The 20404-nt window shown below is 38.5% G+C and overlaps 1 protein-coding gene across 1 annotated transcript in view; it reads left to right on the top strand.

Moving 5' to 3' along the window:
- The window catches only part of CSMD3 (CUB and Sushi multiple domains 3), a 1635173-nt gene that overhangs the window by 1297936 nt on the left and 316833 nt on the right, over positions 1–20404 (top strand). The window contains exons 39-42 of the mRNA XM_073632169.1: positions 10747–10865; positions 11035–11104; positions 12239–12355; positions 17426–17635. Of these exons, the coding sequence (XP_073488270.1) occupies positions 10747–10865; positions 11035–11104; positions 12239–12355; positions 17426–17635 (516 nt within the window). The remainder of the gene's footprint in view (positions 1–10746; positions 10866–11034; positions 11105–12238; positions 12356–17425; positions 17636–20404) is intronic.

Below are 20404 nucleotides of genomic sequence, written 5' to 3'. Positions count from 1 at the left end.
CAGGTTAAATTAACTACATATGTTGTATTTGGTGTACACTCTAGGCACACCAAAACAAAAATCTTACAGATCATTTTCTGTAGCATGAGTAGAAAATCTTTTCCCCTGTCAGCATGCTGTAGAGAAGGACCTTTGCTCTCTGTGTGAAAAGGGTTTCTAAGGTTCAAAACACAACTTCTGCTGAGTCATATGTTTGGCTCCTGAATCACCAAAGTTCTTGCTTCCTGCTGATTGGACTACTCTAGCTCTGACTTAGCAGGAGGTATGTCAGACCTCTAAAGAGAGACCACTGCTTCCCCACAGAGAGCACAGATCCTTCTCTACAGCATGCTGGCAGAGGACAGGCTTTTCTTTTCAGGCAGAGGCTGCTTACTAAATAAAACAAACAGTAAATTAAAAGTTCAGTTGGGCTTTAAATATGCAGGCCAAATTATGCAAAACATGTGAAAAATACGACCATACATTTTTAATGTAGAGATTTGAAACATTATATTCTGAGTGCAGTAATGCAATATGACATATGACATAATCTGATTGTGTTCCCAATTGAATGTACAACTACTAGTAATGAGGGACACTGTGAAATGCTTCTGGACATCAGAGGTCCTTATTTCATATTTACAAGCTTAAAAAGGCAAACAAATAAGCAAATAGAAGCAAGCAGCAATCAGAACTTGTTTTTTAGTTCTCTAACATAATTTTGTTTGGTTGCTACAGGTTAACTCTCCTCTAAATTTGCTCCCTGCACATAAAAAATTGAAACTCTATAATATATAAAAGTATATCATTCACAGTAGACTACATGCATAGAAGATCTTATTTGAAGTTCTCTGACCTTATATGAACCTATTGTAAAAATAACATGAGATTAAATAAGCAGTAAGTACAGTAGGAACTAAGTATTTACTGTTTTCTTTGCTTGGTGGTATTTGCTTGGAATATTGGAAGTAAAATACATAAGACCCAGGTGTGTATTTTATACATGCACTTTGTTTAGCACATCAAATTGTAGTCCCTATATGCATGCCCTTATCAAAACAAACACTACATGATTTTACTTTGTTAAGTGTTCTAAAAATGCAGAAAATCGATTTCAGTTTTGATTACTGCACCACTTCCATAAACATCAGCAGCTTTGTCTGGAGGTTTGTTTAGTTTGGCAGTGCTTGAGAATTTTAGGATATCAAAGATCCAGCCTTTCAGCACTTGTGGAGAACGCCATTATTGTACATGCCATGACTAAAGTCATAAGAGAATGGCTGATGACAGACACTCTAGCATCCAAAACTCTTAGCTTACCTTGCCAACTATAAATGGATCAGGATTATGAGTAATTTTCACAGGACTATCAAAGGAAAATTGTAGAATTGTTGTTGGTCTTCACTGTGGAGAGAAAGGAAAGGGTTTAAGGTGCTTCAAGGTTGCTAACTAAAGCGATTAGATATTTATACCAAAATTTTGAGGACACCTTTACCATCACACTGACATAACTATCAGGGGTCAAGCTCAGAGACCAATAGTTGTAGCTGTAGAGATGATCCCATCCACCAGCAGGATAAGTGTGGCAGTAGGTCACCCTGGCAGATGATATGGGCTCACTCGAGGTGCAGAGTCTAAGTACTAACTGGTGTTCACCAGAGCTCCTGATGGTGGAGATGGTATTTGCTGAATGTTAGTGCCAGGTCGTGGTCCTCAGGATCACCAGACTAGGAGGTGAGCAACCTAGGGTCCAATAACAGATATAGCAGATAGGGATAAAGCAGAAGTGTCATGAATAAACAAGCCAAAGGTCAACACAAGTGGTCACAGGTTGGGATCAAGCAGAAGGAATAAGCCAAAAGCCAGTAACGAGTGGTAGCGGAAATACAGATGGCATAAGGAGTTAGAAAAGCATGATATTGGCTGGAGAGAGCATGGTACTGTGGCAAACAGGAAGTGCAAAGGCATGGCTTAAATATGAAGTTCAGGGGAGGATCAAGAAGGTCAAGGTTTTGTCCAATGGATCAGACAGGGTGCTGTCCAGCATCTCAGGTGGCTCAGCAAGAAGAGACATTGCTACAGACATCAGAGATTGCTTGTTCAGACCTGGATTCTGATAAAAGGCTTGTTGGAGTCTCCATTCCAAAACTATGAGTAATATTTGGTTGCCCCCCCCCCTCCATTTGTGCCCATTCAGCCAAAACAGCATTTGTGAGGTCAGCTACTGATATTGAACAAAAAGATTTGGCATTCCATTTCATCCCAGAGGAGTTCAATGGGGTTGATGTCAGGCTCTGTGCAGACCATTCAAGTTCCCTCACACAAAAATCATTAAACCATGTCTTCATAGAGCTGCCTTTGTTCATAGGGAAACAGTCATCGTAGGACAGCAAAGGGCATTCCACAAACACATTATTTATATTAAGTGCCATCAAGACAATGTCAACTCCTGGCGGCCACATGAATAATGTTTCTGCTGAATAGTTTGTCTTCTGTTTGCTTCTTAACTCTTCACAACAACATAATCACATTTATTGTGACTGTATCAATCCACCTCTTTGCTGGTTGTCATCTTCTTCTCTTTCCTTCAACTTTTTCAAGTGAATTTGTCTTTTTCAGTGAGTTGGTTCTTGTCATAATATTTCCAAAATTTGATAGCTTCACCCTAGTCATCTGGGCTGTGTAGCAGCCCCCCAGCACCCCCTAACACTTACTTGAGCCCCATCTCTGTCCAGTGATGTCCACGAGTCCCTCAGCCATCCGAGACTCTCCCTCCTGATTGGCTGAGACACAGCAGCGGTGCCATTGGCTCCCACAGATGTCAATCAAAGTCAGTTAGCCAATCAGGAAAGAGAGGTGGCGGGGCTGAATGGCAGCTCCGTGTCTGAATGGACACATGGAGCTGCAGCTCGGCTCAGGTGCCCCCATAGCAAGCTGGGAACAGAGAAGAGGGACACTGAGATGAGCAAGATTCAGGCTGCTCTGTGCAAATCCCCTGCAATAGACCAGGTAAGTATAACATGTTTGTTATTTAAAAAAAAAAGACTTTACAATCACTTTAAAACAAGTAAATATGATATACTTATATACTTTCCTATCTATTTACTAATGCGAACAGAATGAGGGTTAAAAATAATCAATATTGATAGGGAGAGTGACGTTCCACTTTAAATTGAGTCTGTTCTGCATCTTTAAAAAGGTATCATTTAAACAATGTACAGTATAACCACAATAAATTCAGTATACTATAAGAGCGAAAAATGAGAGGCTGCCTTTGGTGTATACAGTGAAAAGATAATATATCACATGACTATTTACATTAATGTATAGGCCTCTGAAGATTATTTTAAGTATACATTGAATGGTTTATAATATAAGCACCTGTCATTATTGTTAATAGCAAATTCTAAAGCCTAGGAAGCATTAATAGATCAACATTTCATTTGCTAAACAGCAGGTGTTTTGAGTTCACTGAACATTATCTATTCATGTTTTCTAATTAACTTCTTTTTGACGCTGCTTGAAAATCTGCAAACTAATTACTGTAATTAAATAATCAAGATTTTTTCGAGGTGAATTCAAGCCAAAACTATCAGCTGCATTAAAGTCATTAGGACATCTGAACATTTTTTCTCTTTCTCTCTAATAAAGTTGATGTCAGATAAAAGAAATTAAGAAAAGTTGCAAGGCCATGTTATTTTTCAAGCTTGGATTTAAAGGTTTGCAAAGGTGTCGTGTTTTGCTTAATCTTACTCATATTGCCTGTTTATTAAAAAAAAAAAAAAAAGGAGAAAGGCTGGAAAAATTTAAATTGTTACTAATATATCTGCTTCCAAATGTTAATTATGTAAGATGCACATACAGCCTAATTCATCAAGACTGGCACAAAGTTATGTGGGAAGTAATGTGGAGGCATTGCTGATTTACTCTCATCAGTCTCTGGTAACATGGCTGCATGTAATTGACCACTACTTATATACTTGTGTACATTACAGGGTTAAATTTTCTAAAAGCAAATAGGCAATGGAAGTTGCACTTTACAAAGGGATTTGCTCCATAACTTAGAGAATGGGGTGGTCTCACATCGCAAAGAAAACCCAATCACATTCATTGAAGTTAAAGCAATATTTTTTACTTTTTGCTATAATAAATATCCCCAAAAAATATATAAAAAAACAAATTTCTTCATCAGTTTAGGCCGATATGTATTCTTCTACATTTTTTTGGTAAAAAAAAAAATCACAATAAGCGTATATTGATTGGTTTGCACAGAAGTTATAGAGTCTACAAAATAGGGGATAGATTTATGGCATTTTTATTGTTAATATTTTTCTACTAATAATGGCGGTGATCAGCGATTTTTAGTGGGACTGCAACATTGCGGCAGACAGATCAGACACTTTTGACACTTTTTTGGGATCAGTGACATTTATACAGCGATCAATGCTATAAAAATGCACTGATTACTGTATAAATGACACTGGCAGGGAAGGGTTGACACTAGTGGTGATCAAGGGGTTAAATGTGTTCCCTGGGAGGTGTTTCTAGCTGTGGGGGGAGTGTACTGACTGGAGGAGGAGAGAGATTGCTGTTCCTAATCACTAGGAACAGGCATTCTCTCTCTACTCCCCTCTCAGAACAGGGATCTGTTTGTTTACATTGATAGATCCCTGTTTTGGCTCTCTGTGGAGCGATCGCGGGTGGCCGGTGAGCATCGTGGCCGCCGGTCATGCGCATCAGATCTGGTGCTGTACGCGCGCCCACTGTATCTATTGCACGAACCGACGTACAGCTACGAAGGTTTGCATTTACTTTAAAGGCTAAGTTCACCTTTCATTTTTTTCTAAATTCCAGCTCCCCTATATAACAATATAGCATTGTAAATGTACTTATTATGCAAAAATAAAAAGCTTTCCATTAATTCTACACCTGCTTACCTCACTCTCTTCATAGCTGTTTAAACACACTGCTTGATTACTTCTGCCTTACTTCCTGGTCAGACTTTAGGTCATGACACAGGAAGGAGTTGACCAGCTGAGGGTAGATGATGCAGGGTGTGTCATAACCTAAAGTCTGACCAGGAAGTAAGGCAAAAATAATCAAGCAGTGTGTGTAAACAGCTCTGAAGAGAGTGATGTAAGCAGGTGTACATTTACAAGTACATAAGTACATTTACAATGCTATATTGTTACATAGAGGAGCTGGAATTTAGAAAAAAAAAAGAAAGGTGAACTTAGCCTTTAAAGTAATTGCAAACATTCACATTTTTTTCTAGTATAGCACACACGTTATACTTCTCTGCTCCAAGCAATTATTTTTTACAGAGCAGCCTGATTCTCCTCTTCTGGGGTCCCCCTTCTAGCTCCTCAACTCTGCACAGAGCCCTCCATAGCAAGCTGGGCTAGCTCCCAAGGCAACACTGTGTGTCTATTGACATACAGATAGCGGCTTGGTCCCGCCACCTGCTCCCTCCCGCTGCTGTGTTTGCTGCTGCTGTGTCTGGGGTAATGAGGAGGGAGAGAGCTGAGAAAGCCATTGCTCTTGTTCACATCACTGGATCGAGATTGGGCTCAGGTAAGTATAATGCCACGTATACATGATCGGACTTTCTGCCAACAAAACTGTGGATTTTTTTTCCGAAGGATGTTGGCTCAAACTTGTCTTGCATGCACACGGTCAAACAAATGTTGGCCAGCAATTCCGAACATGGTGACGTACAAGACGTACGACGAGCCAAGAAAAAGGAAGTTCAATAGCCAGTGCGGCTCCTTCTGCTTGATTCAGAGCATGCGTGAACTTTTGTGCGACGGACTTGTGTACACACGATCGGACTTTCAAACAACAAAGTTTAGTTGTCGGAAAATTTGAGAACCTGCTAAGAAACATTTGTTGGCAGAAAATCCGAGAGCAAATGTTCTATGGAGCATACACACAGTCAGACTTTCCGACAACAAGCTCCCATCCAACATTTCCCATCAGAAAATCTGACCATGTGTACATGGCATAAGGGTGTCTGGGGATCTGCATAATGAAGGTTTTTTTTTTACCTTAATGCAGAAAATGAATTAAGGTAAAAAACCTTCAGCCTTTAGAACCACTTTAAACTCTTATGCAGCTGAGAACAGAGGGAATGTGAAAAAAAAAAAAAAAAAGAGAAAAAATGTATTTATAATGTTTTTTATATCTATACAAAAATGTTTTGCCTTTTTCTATTTTAAACTCAATGGGTTGTTTTACAAAGTGATCGTTTACAATCACTTTCAATTCTAAATAAATATTAAATGCAAACATACTGTATCCTGACTTCAGCACAATTTCAATGTTACCTGTATTGAATAAGTATTTTATGGACTTTTTTTTTTTGTTTTTTTTTGGTGCAGTAATACTGTATAATTATGCTATTGTAAGTAAATAACAGCAATGGATTTTGGAAAAAGCAACATATTATAAATATGATATAAACATATTTAGCGGCAAAATCAGGACAACCTTCACCAAACTGTGACATATTCGGATTATGTTTAAACCAGGTAGAAATGATAAAATGCAGCCATATGGAAATGTTTCCTAAATAAATCCTATATTTTTTATTGTTGGGAGATATGGAGGTTGCAGTGTCTTGCAGGGACAATAGCCCCTCAGTGCCTTCCAGAATTATGCAACTGGTCCTGGTACCTAAGCTGATAACGGACATAAATGCTGATAGGTGGACTAGAGTAATTTGTATGAATTCAATTAGTATTACCTGAAAACACAGAAAGGAATTTGTCAATGTCAGCGTACTATACAAAATTCCATTACTTTCAAATGGAAATCTTTTTCCATAGTAAATAGGATTGTGCTTCAGTTTAACCATCTCCAAGTCAACCTTTTTCAAATAAATCTTACTGATCATGATTTGTGACTATAGGGAAGCATTGTCTGCTATGATTGCAGCTCTAAATTGTAAGTTCCTTGTGCCATAATATAACCAATATAAATCATTTAAGATTATATAACATATGTCGTCTTTTAAAGGCATACAGCTAATTCCCAGAAACTGATATTTCAGTTTTATGTAGCTACTAGCAAGCTAAAGTCACTACTACTACCTTTATGTAGCTACTAGCAAGTTAAAGCAGTCCAGGAAGGAAAGAAAATAGCTTGATTCCCCATCAATACAGTCAGTGTTAATGGGAGAATCCCTCCTGCAGCACTATTGTGTTCTGCGCGGGGAGCCTTACCTGTCAGCAGAACACAATAATTAATGTTGCAGGCTTATAGCCTGCAACACTAACCATTCTGGAAAAACCCGACAGGCTTTTTCACTAGTTGTACACTAGTATACTACACTATTCACCCAGTTCAAGACCGCCTACCGCATATATACTGTAGCAGGGTGGCCCGGCTGCGCAAAATCATGTACAGGTACACGATTTAGTGCATGTGGTTTTGGGCACATGCCCGCACTGCCAGATCACCGATCCCGCTGTGATTGGACACAGCGGGAGCCAACAAGTGGGTCTGGTGGCTGCGATGGCCACCCCGACCCGACGATTATTCACAGGAGAGATGGATCAGCCATCTGCCTGTGTAAACATGGCAAAAGGCGGATTTGTCAGAAAGGGAAAGAGAGATCTTGTGATTCAGCTAAGCCTTCCGTATGACACTGCCCCCCCCCCCCCACAGTTACTAAGCACCTCCCTAGGGAACATTTAACCCTTTGATCACAGTCCCACTAAAAATTGCAGATCGCCGCCATTACTAGTAAAAAACAATAAAAAAATCAATAAATCTTTCCCCTATTTTGTAGACGCTGTACCATTTGCACAAACCAATCAATATACGCTTATTGGGATTTTTCTTACAAAAAATAAGTAGCGGAATACATATTGGCCTTTTATTTAAAATTGTCAGTTTTTTTTTATAACACAAAAAATACAAAGTGCAGAGGTGATATACCACCAAAAGAATGCTCTATTTGTGGGAAAAAAAGGACATCAAATTTATTTGGGTAAAACGTTGCAGGACCATGCAATTAGTCAGTTAAAGTGATGCAGTGTCGTATCACAAAAAATGGCCTGGTCAGAAAGTGGTTAAAACCTTCCGGAGCTGAAGTGGTTAAATGGTGGATCAACCTGTGTACCAACAGGGTGCCCATACATGGATCAAAATTCATCTGGTCGCTTTTGAACCAGCTGAATTTCAATCCACGTATGGCTGGTTTAAGTCAGTACCCAAACATTCCACTAGGAATCCCCAGTTCTCTGCAGGCTTTGCAAAACTCTGTGATGGTGTCACAAGACTTCTCCAGTGTATTCTTTACGGTATTGTTCAACATTATAGAACAACTTGAGTTGACTTTGACTAAATACAACTACAGTATGTATACCATTGCCTAAATAAAAAAGAACATTCACAGGTATTTTGCTATATATTTTTACCCCCTTTACGCCGACCATACGCAAATATGCAGACTCAGCTTGAAGGGGTTGTACCGGGGTATGCATGAAGCTGCACACACCACACCAGTACCGTTTTTTAGAGCAAACGGTCAGCTTTCTTGGGTTGACAACCAATGCGGCTAGCACCGCTCTGCTGTTATCCCAAGGAGCAGGAAAGGATGTCCCTCCCCCTCTTACCGCCTTCCGGAGCTCATCTGGGCTCTCCTGTCCCACCAGCTGGAGACCTGAACGAAGCTGGAATCGGCTTTGATCGGGTCTCGGATCAAGTAACCGGGAAGCGATGTCATGACATTACTTCTGGTTTACTGAAGAATTAAAGGCGCAACATTTAAAAACATTACAGCTTTCAAAACTGCCAAACTTTGTTTTTTGAGTGTTTTTAAGTGCAAAGGAGGGATTTGGGGTCTTATAGACCCCAGATCTCTCCATAAAGAGTACCAGTCTCTGACTGTTAGTGTCACAGGGGATGTTTACATTCCTTGTGACAGCAATAAAAATGTGAGAAAAACTTCAGTGTAAAAAAAATAAATAAATAAGAAAAAAAATTAAAGTGCCCCGTCCCTCCCTGCTCGCGTGTAGAAGCGAATTCATATGTAAGTTGTGCCTGCAAATGTAAACGTGTTCAAACCACAAATGTGAGGTATTGCCGCGATCGTCAGAGTGAGAGCAATAATTCTAGCACAAGACCTCCTCTGTACCATTAAACTGGTAACCTGTAGAAACTTTTAAAGCTTGGCCTACGGAAATTTTTAAGTACCATAGTTTGTCGCCATTCCACAAGTGTGTGCAATTTCAAAGTATGACATGTTAGCTATCTATTTACTCAGCGTAACATCATCTTTCACATTATGCAAAAAAAATTGGGCTAACTTTACTGTTTTTTTTATTTGTTAAAGTGTCTTTTTTAAAAAAACAATTGTGTTTGAAAGACCGCTATGCAAATGCCATGTGGCATAAAATATTGCAACAATCGCTGTTTTATTCTCTAGGATCTCTGCTAAAAAAATATATATAAAATGTTTGGGGGTTCTAAGTAATTTTCTAGCAAAAAATATGAATTTTACCTTGTAACAAATGTCAGGAAAAGGCTTTGGCATGAAGGGGTTAATGAAAAAGTGCAAAACATATCTATTTATCCTACTATGAAGCTGGTACTGACCTGTGTATCCTTTAGTGTTATCTCATGACAGCCTATCAGGAAAAGTGTTAGGACTACAGAAGACCTCCTCTCATGGTATAAAGAAGCAGAGAGCAGGAGGTGTTTAGTAATCCTAACCCACTTCCTGTCCTAGAATATAAACATTGCTCCTCCATTGAAACATTGCACTGGTTGAGCATTGTCACCTAGGGCAAAAAGTATATTACTGATAGAACCAACAGGTATAAATGAAGTAGAAAAAAAAAAAAACCTGAGAAAATAAGCCTCATGCAGTTACCTCTTCTAAGGACTGGTAAGCAGCAAAATATAAAATTTTCATTCTTAAGTTTAGATACGTTTTCATTTTTATGAACCACCAATCTTCTCTACAGGACAGTGTATTTAGTGACAATTGGGAAGAACTAGGGGAACCATAGTTTAAAAACGTCATAATGACCTGTGGTGGTAATTCTTTTAGAATGGTTTTAGTGTACTATAAGGAGAGTCAAGAGTAGTCCTCAGCAAAGGATAGGATATGCCTTGAGATACATGGAGATGATCTCTGCTGCCACCTCAGAGATCAAAGTGACATCATCTTTATCACCTTATGGGTGATACATTTCGTTTTAATAATCTAAAGCAGCTTTTCTCAACCTTTTCAACACAGAGGAACCATTGAAATAACTTGCCGCAGGGAACCCCTTCTAAGAATTATTATATATACAACCCATAAGACATTGTGATCATTGGGAAGAATTACTCCCTTACAGATAGTTAAAAATATCAATGGTGTCAGAGGGAACTTATCTGAGAGGCAGAAACTGCTCATTGCGCAAGGAACCCCTAGCAACCTCTGAAATAACCTTAGAGTTTCATGGAACCCTGGTTGAGAAACCCTGATATAAAGTTTCATTCAACACTTAAGCCTACAGGAACATCAAGAGGAGTACAAGTGACACATGGGCAATGCAAAGTTCTGATGAATTTTTAAACCATTGGCTTACAGTGTGGTTGATTTTTTTTAAAAACATAGAAAAACAATGGTTTATTGCAAACAACTAAAATTACAATACCATTGGTGAACCAGAGAAGTACAGCCATGTATCTTTATCGGTTATTTGACGTCAAACTCATATTGCATAAACAAATATACATATAAAATTTGGGTTTTTATTTATATTTCAGCAATAGGTCTTGATTCATGTCCGGAGCCACAAATGCCCAGCAATGGAATAAAAGTTGGTGACAGATACATGGTTGGAGATGTAGTATCATTCCACTGTGATCAAGGCTATTCTCTTCAGGTAATGACATCTTTCACCCACTTATAGCACTCAATCTACAGCTAATAGAGATGGCATTGTAATGAATATCTATATAATGGCTCTGTAGGTTAGCAGTAACAGCAGTATCTTTCCAACAGCTCAAGTTACAATCGTAAAAGTAATATAAATCTATTTTTTCTTATTTTAGGGTCATTCTCACATCACATGTATGCCTGGCCCTGTACGAAGATGGAATTATCCTATTCCTATTTGCATTGGTAAGAACATACTTGCTGACATACTCGTTACTTTAAAACATGTATATATATATCAGCAATATAATGCTGCATTGGCATATTCTTTTTAAACTAACTTTATGCAGAAGTTTAGATGTTACAAGCTATTCTCCCTTAGCTGAAATAGCTGTCTTAATGAATGAAAAGTCTAGATCCTGTACAAAAGGATGTCATCATTTGTGTGTGCCTAAAGGTTCATTAAAATGAGCAGTGAGCTGCTTTTTTTAGACATGATTCACTTTTTTTGGCTTCCGTCAGAAGCTATATCAGTTTTAAAGGGAAACTCTAAAGTTTGTGGGTCACTTTTATTTCATTTTTATTTTATACTTTTATAAACAGTGTTTAAACACACTTAAAAGTCTTTGTTTTACAAATAAACATATAATGGAGGACATATGATCCTAAAGAACCATGAGTTAGATAAAGAAACAACATATCAGAGGCTTTGAGCCTACCCTTTTCTGAGGGAAACCTCATACTGACCACCTGATAGGTGATGAGTTGCTATGATGGCTCTGATTTCTGTAAACAGCAGGCTTTTCTCAATCCTAAATAAGGAAATCTTTACAACATATACACACTGTATATGCTATAGATCTTTGTGGATGAATGGAGTTCTCATTTAAATATGGTCTGGATGAGCTCAAGTGTGAACAATGGCTGCTAAAAAAGTGAACACCTGCTCGTGCATGTACTCCAATGCTTGTTCTGTTCTCACCACTGCTTTGTCTGAAAACCAGCAATATTCATCTATTGAGAGTCTGTTATCTGTTTCTGGAAAACATTTCCAGATGCTGAGAAAGTCCTGTATGGCCCACGGTTCATTTACACAACTAAATAAACCCAAAGATACCCTGTTTCCCCGAAAATAAGACCTAGCGTGATTGTTGGTGATGGCTGCAATATAAGCTCTACCCCCCAAATAAGCCCTGCCCTGTTTCCCCGAAAATAAGACCTACAAGGACTTTAACTAGGGCTTATTTGGGGGGTAGGGCTTATATTGCAGCCATCACCAACAATCACGCTAGGTCTTATTTTCGGGACAACAGGGTAGCACAATCTCTACAAACTGCCATATTGTCTTGAGAATGTTGACTATACATTTATCTCTTCCAGCACAATGTGGTGGTGCTATGTCTGATTTCAGTGGAGTGATACTCAGTCCTGGATTTCCTGGAAACTACCCAAGCAGCTTAGATTGCACATGGACAATCAAACTTCCCATTGGCTTTGGTGAGTATTTGTTATTATGAATACTGGTAATATGTGTAGAGTCAGCTTTGCCTTGTTTAAAGCCTAGTCATTTTTTTTTTAAATCAGCACAGGGAACAGTACTTACTTTTAATGCAAATTATTCCTTGTGCTGCTGACTGGTCTCTTAGTTGAAATCCAAAGTCCTGTGCCCCCTCACATTCCCCTAGACATAATCTTCTGGTGCCGCAGGGGTTAATATGAATGCTGGACTTGTCACAGACACTTGTGAAGATTGCAAACAATATCCACTCCTTTTCGCACTCCACCCACACACACACATTCATAAAAGCTCTGCTATAGACTCCATAAAGCAAAATCACTCTATAAATAGAGAAAGGGTAAATTAATGAAAGATCCAGAACAGGTTTTGCTAATTCAAACAAGGAACAGCCTATAATGCAGTGCATAGCCTTCTCCCTGATCAGTCGTAATCTGAAGGAAAAGATAACTCCGCCTCCTCACTATAAAAGAGTGAGCTCATAGCAGCCATATTGTCAGTGGGTGTTAACATTGTTTGGAGTTATTATTAGAGCTGACAATTCTCTATAGGAAGAGATACTGTGTTATAGGGTATTTTATTTTAACCACTTCAGCCCCGGAAGATTTGGCTGCTCAATGACCAGGCCATTTTTTGCCATACGGCACTGCATCGCTTTAACTGACAATTGTGCGGTTGTTCGATGCTGTACCCAAACAAAATTGACATCCTATTTTTCCCAGATATAGAGCTTTCTTTTGATGGTATTTGATCACATCTGTGGTTTTTATTTTTTGCACTATAAACAAAAGAACAGCGACAATTTTGAAAAAAACACAGTGGGGGTTATTTATGAAAGGCAAATCTACTTTGCACTACAAGTGCACTTGGAAGTGCAGTCACTTTAAATCTGAGGGGTAGATCTGAAATGAGGGGAAGCTCTGCTGATTGTATCATCCAATCATGTGAAAGCTAAAATGCTGTTTTTTATTTTCCTTGCATGTCCCCCTCGGATCTACAGCGACTGCACTTCCAAGTGCACTTTTAGTGCAAAGTGGATTTGCTTTTAGTAAATAACCCCCAATATCTTTTACTTTTTGCTATAATAAATATCCCAATTTAGAAAAAAAATGTTCCTCAGTTTAGGCCAATATGTATTCTTCTACATATTTTTGGTAAAGAAAAACCACTGGGCACTCACATCGCCTCCAGGCACACACTGTGGGCATGCGCGAGTGCCTCCTACAGCATCTTAAAGGGTCGACGTACAGCTACGGTGGCTCGCCCAGGGGAGCCATTCTGCTGCAGTATAACTGCAACGTCCGGTCAGGAACCAGTTGATTTGGCATTGGTACCAGTCCCCATGGCAGTGCCTAGCTTTCCATATCTTTTTTGACAGCTTGTTTATTAGCCCTACAAATGACCAGAAGTAAATAACACAATTTATGCCATAGACTTTATTGAGATTTGCCACAAAAAGTCAAAAACTTTGAACTGTAAGCAACACTCACTCATGAAACTGTTTGCAAACTGACCCCAGGCAGATATGATCATTCCTACTTTCTTGCAGCTCTGAAAAGCTTAAAGATCAGTTTTCTGAGATATAGACCCTTCAGAATTATTTTTCAAAAATTAGTTTCTATTCCAGACTTGACTTGTTCTTCAACCCTTTCACTGCCAACTACATGTAACATGTAAGTTATGACATTAAAAAGGTGAGCTTGTTTTAAATTTTATCTCCAGGCTCCGAGCTATAAAATAGAAGTAATCCGAGAGCTTCTATTTGCAGTGGAAGTAAGACATTGGGGTTTATTTACTAAAGCTGAACAGTGCAAAATCAGGCTCACTTCTGCATAGAAACAAATCAGCTTCCATGTTTTATTGCCAAAGCCTTATTGAACAAGCTTAAGTTAGAATCTGGTTTCTATGCATTAGTGAGCTTGATTTTGCACTCTCCAGCTTTAGTAAATAAACCTTATAGGCAGCAATATAAACCTAAGTTATGTTTATTTTTTTAACCGCTTGCCGACCTGCCACCGTCATTATACTGCGGCAGGTTGGCGTTCCTGGGCAAATCGCTGTAAGTGTACGTTGACCACTTTAAGGGGCTCGCTTGTGCCGCTGAAGCTGATGCAGATGGACAGTGGCTGCGATGTCCATGGCCACCCGCGATCGCTCCCCAGAGAGCCATTTCTGACAGGTGGGAGAGAGAGATCTGCTGTTCCTAGTGATCAGGACTAGTGATCTCTCTCCTCCTTCAGTCAGTCCCATCCCCCACAGTTAGAAACACCTCACTAGGGAACAATTAAAGTGGAACTTAAGTCATTTTTTCAACTTTCCATCTATTAAATCTTCTGCCCTTGTTTTAACTTTGGATAACTTTTTTTCTGCCTTAAATACCTTATACAGCCCACTTCCTAGTTCCTGTCTGGTAATAAGCCTAGGCTTATGACATAATGCACAGCTCTCTCTCTCTCACTCTTGTGAGAGTTTGCCAGGAAGGGAGGGCCGATGAATCATAAGAGGGCCAATGAGAGCTGCAGGGCTGCAGAGCTCGAGGTGTGCCTCTGTGTGTCTGTGTGAATCCAGGAAGTTAACAGGCAGCAGCTTCACCTCCTCACAGTTAACATGGTTGCAGCCAGACTCAGTGGAGGGAGATTTCTGCAGCATATTTGGCAAGAACAGAATCACAGTATATATAGAATAATATGCAAAGTGGTTGGAGGGAAGCTTAAGAATGGCAAAGATGTTTTATTACAAATTATGTGAGTAGACTGCGGTTTCTCTTTAACCCCTTGATTGCCCCCTAGTGTTAACCTCTTCCCTGCCAGTAACATTTATACAGTAATCAGTGGCTAAGTTTAGCTCTGATCGCTGTATAAATGTCACTGGTCCCAAAAAAGTGTCAAAAGTGTCCGATCTGTCCGCCGCAATGTCGCAGTTCCAATAAAAATCGCTGATCGCCGCCATTACTATTAAAAAAAAAGAATAATAAAAATGCCATAAATATACCCCCTCTTTTATAGATGCTATAAGAAAGAAAGGGTTACCCAGTGCATAACAATGAGAAAGCCTGAATAGTAATTCAACTTTATATATATAAAGTTTATATTATCCTTATTGTGTTTGGAGTTTGTCCATAAATACTCTAAACAGTTCAGGTGCAAGCCATCACCAGAGCATATCCAGAGTATTCTGTGAGAGATGCAAAAGAGAAAGGAGGGAGGAGCACCTAAGTGTAGCATTAGTAAGTATTAGTAAGTAATGCACTTAAACAAGAGAAGACATCAAAGGCAGATCCTGGCTGCCTGGCATGGACTGCATGGAGGGAAATTATGTCACCCGGTGGGCGGACCTCGATGTAGGAAGGACATGAAACTAAGCTATACGCTCGAAGCATACAGCTCCTTCTACTGGCCAGGACAGGAAACAAGGCTATGCGCTCGGAGCATACAGCTCCTTCTACTGGCTAGTAGAAGGAGCTGAATGCTCTGAGCGCGTAGCCTAGTTTCCTGTCCTTCCTACACTGAGGTCCACCCACTGGGTGATCTCATTTCCCTCTGTGCGGTCCATGTCAGGCAGCCAGGATCCCCTTCACTTTCTGCTTTGAAATCAGTGTCCTGTACAGGCACAAACAACCTGCGAACGCTGGGAAACCGGATTGCTGGCACCCCTCGAGGAGGACCCCCATTATGAAAGATATGCCTCTGATGTTTTCTCTTGTGTAAGTGCATTACTTTTGCTCTATTAAATAACTTTGTAATACTCTACTTAGGTGTGCCTCCCTCCTTTCTCTATTGTAGACGCTATAACTTTTGCGCAAACCAATCAATATACACTTATTGTGATTTTTTACCAAAAATATGTAGAAGAATGCATATTGGCCTAAACTGATGAAGAAATTTTTATTTTATTTTTTAAATTGGGGATATTTATTATAGCAAAAATTGTCGGTCTTTTTTTGTTTGTAGTGCAAAAAATAAAAACTGCAGAGGTGATCAAATACCACTAAAAGAAAGCTCTATTTGTGGAGGAAAAAAAAGAACATAAATTTTGTTTGGGTACAGCATTGCACGACCACGCAATTGTTAGTTAAAGCGACCCAGTGTTGTATCGCAAAAAATAGCCTGGTCATTAAGGGGGCAAATCCTTACGGTCCTTAAGTGGTTAAAGATTAATTTTATTGGAAAGTTTTATACAGTACAGTATAGAACATGAAAGTGTTTGACACACAGAATATAATGCAGTAAACAAAGAAAAATACAACAAGACATAAAAGAATGTAACTTAGTAAAGTGCTAATAATGAGATACATATGGATGCTGTCTAAATAGATCCCTTAGTTATTTAGTTAACCCTTACATAGTCTTTTGTCTACTGCACTGGTGCTATGGCACGATATATCAGGTTGGCCATTGTCCTGATATTAGTTTTAATTAGTTTTAATCTCCCAAAGCAGACTTATTGCTGATGAAGGGAATGCCAATACCTGAAATGTGTTGGGCTTTATTGCACTATACTGTATTAATAGAGAATAAAACATCAACTGTGATCAAGATTTGTATGTTTATATTGAATTTAAATTGTTTAATGTTTAATTTGAATTTTGTGTTGTCCCCCTCATGCAGTGCCATGTTTGCCACCCCAATTCCTTTTTCAATTCAAACCTGATGCACTCTAACAAAAACAAATCTTCTGAATAATCCAGTTGGTCCCATCTGTGCTACCAAAGAGAGAGGAAGCAAGTCTTTCCTCTCCTTTTAAAGCAATCTGTTTAATAAGATTTCCAGAGCTATAAAGGTTTTCCATTTGCTGAGTGCAAATGGTAATTACATAATTCCACATACAATATTTCATGTCTATCTGATGGAAATATATGTATTTATTTATTTTCTACAAAAATATAAAAAATGTATTCCCTTTAAAGTTAAACACACACGAAATAAATCAAAAGGCCCACCATGCTTACAAAACAGCAGAAGCCCAATAAACAGTTTGAAGCGTACTTTGCAGCTGTTGTTTTAATTAAGCGTATCGTTAAGTAATGCAGCGTATGTGATTTATCTTTTCAGGTGTGCATCTGCAGTTTGTCAATTTCTCTACGGAAACAATACACGATTACCTGGAAGTACGGAGTGGCTCTGCAGACATTGGCTCAGTAATTGGCAGGTTAAGCGGCCCTCAGGTCCCTGCTTCCCTGTTCAGCACAACCCATGAGACCAGCCTGTATTTCCATAGTGATTATTCACAGAACAAGCAGGGATTTCACATCATTTATCAAGGTGAGCAACACACTTTGCTATTCTAATGCAATCAATAAAAAGTTTTTAAAATGTGCATTTTCAAACTTTTGAGCACAGCAGTGTGTCTATTTATAAATGACTGTGAAGCTGGAAAACAACGTACTTGGGTGAGCATTTGTGTAAAGAAGCAGGAGTGTGGGAGAATGTAATAATTCTGCAATAAATCATTATATTTCAGCACCTCACTGAGTGGTCCCACTGTTTTGAGCTCCCCTCTAATTGGTGACAATTTTAATTTTGAAAAAGATATATGAAAGAAGTTTTGACATTAAAAAAAAATGAAAAAAATAAATAAATGAGAGAAATAGCTGACACAAAAGTAGAATAATTGCCATTCTATTTCATGTTTCTATCATAAAGGAGCCTGTTTTGTTTATTTAATATTTTTAGTATATATGTTTTTATACATTGTTTTGTTTTACAAATAACATTTAGTATATGAAAAAAGATTTCTAGACCACTATGAGTTCTCAAAAAGGGAGAAGCTCTTTGCTTTCAGGTTTGCTTTGTCAAATTGAAACCTTCAGTGGTATGAGAGGTTCTTTAAATTGTGTATGGAAATGTAAGTTTGATCTATTGAGTTCTATTGAGTTTTGTAAATAACAGGCTGTTTACAACAAAGTAGCTAAAGAAACAGAGGAAATCATGTAAAAAAAACTAGATCTCCGTCTGTTTATTGGATAAAAGGCCACACTACATTTCTATGTATTTTTTCATATTTATCTGACTAAAAACATTGACCATGACTATCATCGATAACAATAAATAGTGTCCAAAAACACTTTACATTCTCATTAGTGATCATAAACAAAATGATATTTTGTTTAGGACAGAACAGTGCTATAAGAAAAAAAAAAAAAAAAAAGTGGGACTGTAAATGAAGTACGCAGTGGGCCAAAATATTGTATTAAATAAAAATGATATTATATTTATTTTTGTCTACAATATATTCTGGTACACTGTACCACAGTAACACATGTTAATAATTCATAATCAATAAAATACATATACATATATACATATAATGATGGTACCTGCATAATCTATAGTTCCACTAATCCCTAGCATTAGAAAAGAATGAAAAAGTGTTGGATAAAAATCTGTTTTACATATATAATAAATTCATGATGTCCACAAGAAAAATAGTAACACATGATTGATATAGAATGACTTATGGTAAAACTGATAAATTCATAGTCCATGAACAGAATCCAGATTGATATAATATAGTAAAACATAGGTTATATAGGAACATGACATCTTTTGGCTCAACGCGTTTCATGACCCATATGTTACTTACAGGGTATCTATGTGTTGGTGGCATGGTACCAGGAGCCATAAGGAAGCTAGAACACCAGTACTTATTTTAAGCTCTTTTACTAATTATTTGGCAGTGAGAGAGATATACATTCATTCTTAGAAAATATCGGTATATCACATCTTTTTAAAGAATTATTGTAAATATAAACAGGAAAAACTTTCTTATTGATATACCATGGGAAGTGACAATTATAAAAATCATTGTAGGAAATATTATAAGAGTATTATGGGAAATATATTATAAAAATAAATAATACATATTATAAAAACACCACATGGACAGCATCTCGGACCGCAGAGTGACCCCGACCCCCGGACCCTTTACTTATGTGCCTGATATCACTTTCCTGTTGTGAGTAGCCATTTGGCTTGTTTTTTCTTATTAAATGAATACTTAAATACTGCACTGAGTATGGCGCACCTTGTCCTTGTCCTATTTTGTCTTCCAGAGTTGTGCTTCTACTCTCAGGGTTGCAGCCGCCAGTGTAACTGGAATTTGAACTGGAACTGTTTTTACCTGAACTGCATTTTATCTCTTTTTATAGTTACTGTATTTTATCTACTTTTTTATAGTTATTACCCAGTTGGTTCTTGCGCCATCATCCTCCTTTCTCTAAAGGAGAAGTACAGCCAAAGCTCATTTTACAGGAGTGCAATTCGTTCTGCACTCCTATGACCCATTTTCAGCAGACAGCGGGCTGAAGCTCGCTGCTGACTGATGTCACAGAGCTGGTGCAAGCTCCTGAAAGATTGCGACTATATGGTCAGGATCCACCCACATGCCTGGGCCGGCACCCTGCTCAGCCTCTCATTATCTGAGAGCCTGAACCAGTCACTCCCACCCCCTCCACAGCCCAATGCTCCAGTGAGTGCTGGAGGGGTAGAGCAGACAGCGGTGACTGACAGTCACCAGCTCTCTACTCAGGGAGCTCTGAGAAGGAGCGATCGGCAGTGTTTGATCACTTGGTTCTCAGCCTTAGACCCGGTGGGGGAAAGATTCAGCATCAGACCAATTCTGCATTCACCTAGGTAAATATGATTCTAAAGTAAAAAAAATCCCATACTTCTCTTTTAAATAATTGTATATAAATCCCATGTATTTCACAACAACCATTTCATGCCTTTCTATTTATTTATTTTGGACAAGGGGGTATAACGTGACAGTATGGAATGACACGTGGGAGGCAGGTGATCTAGATGAAATTGGAATAGTGAGAGGGGTATAATGGGTATGGGTATAATGGGTATAAGATCAATCCTGGTGTATACTTTAAATTGCTATTAAGTTCAGCATTGCAAAATTTCCCAGCTTTTATACTTTTTCAGATAATGTTGATAGGCCGAGGTCATCTGTTACAATTGCTGATGCATCGTAAACATACGGATACTTAAATAATTATAGTATATATAAATCCCATATATTTCACA

The sequence above is a fragment of the Aquarana catesbeiana genome, linkage group LG05, assembly GCF_042186555.1.
Source record: "Aquarana catesbeiana isolate 2022-GZ linkage group LG05, ASM4218655v1, whole genome shotgun sequence".
In the NCBI taxonomy this organism is placed as follows: domain Eukaryota; kingdom Metazoa; phylum Chordata; class Amphibia; order Anura; family Ranidae; genus Aquarana; species Aquarana catesbeiana.
Note: the sequence above shows the minus strand (reverse complement) of the source record. Positions and strands in the feature narration are given on the sequence as shown.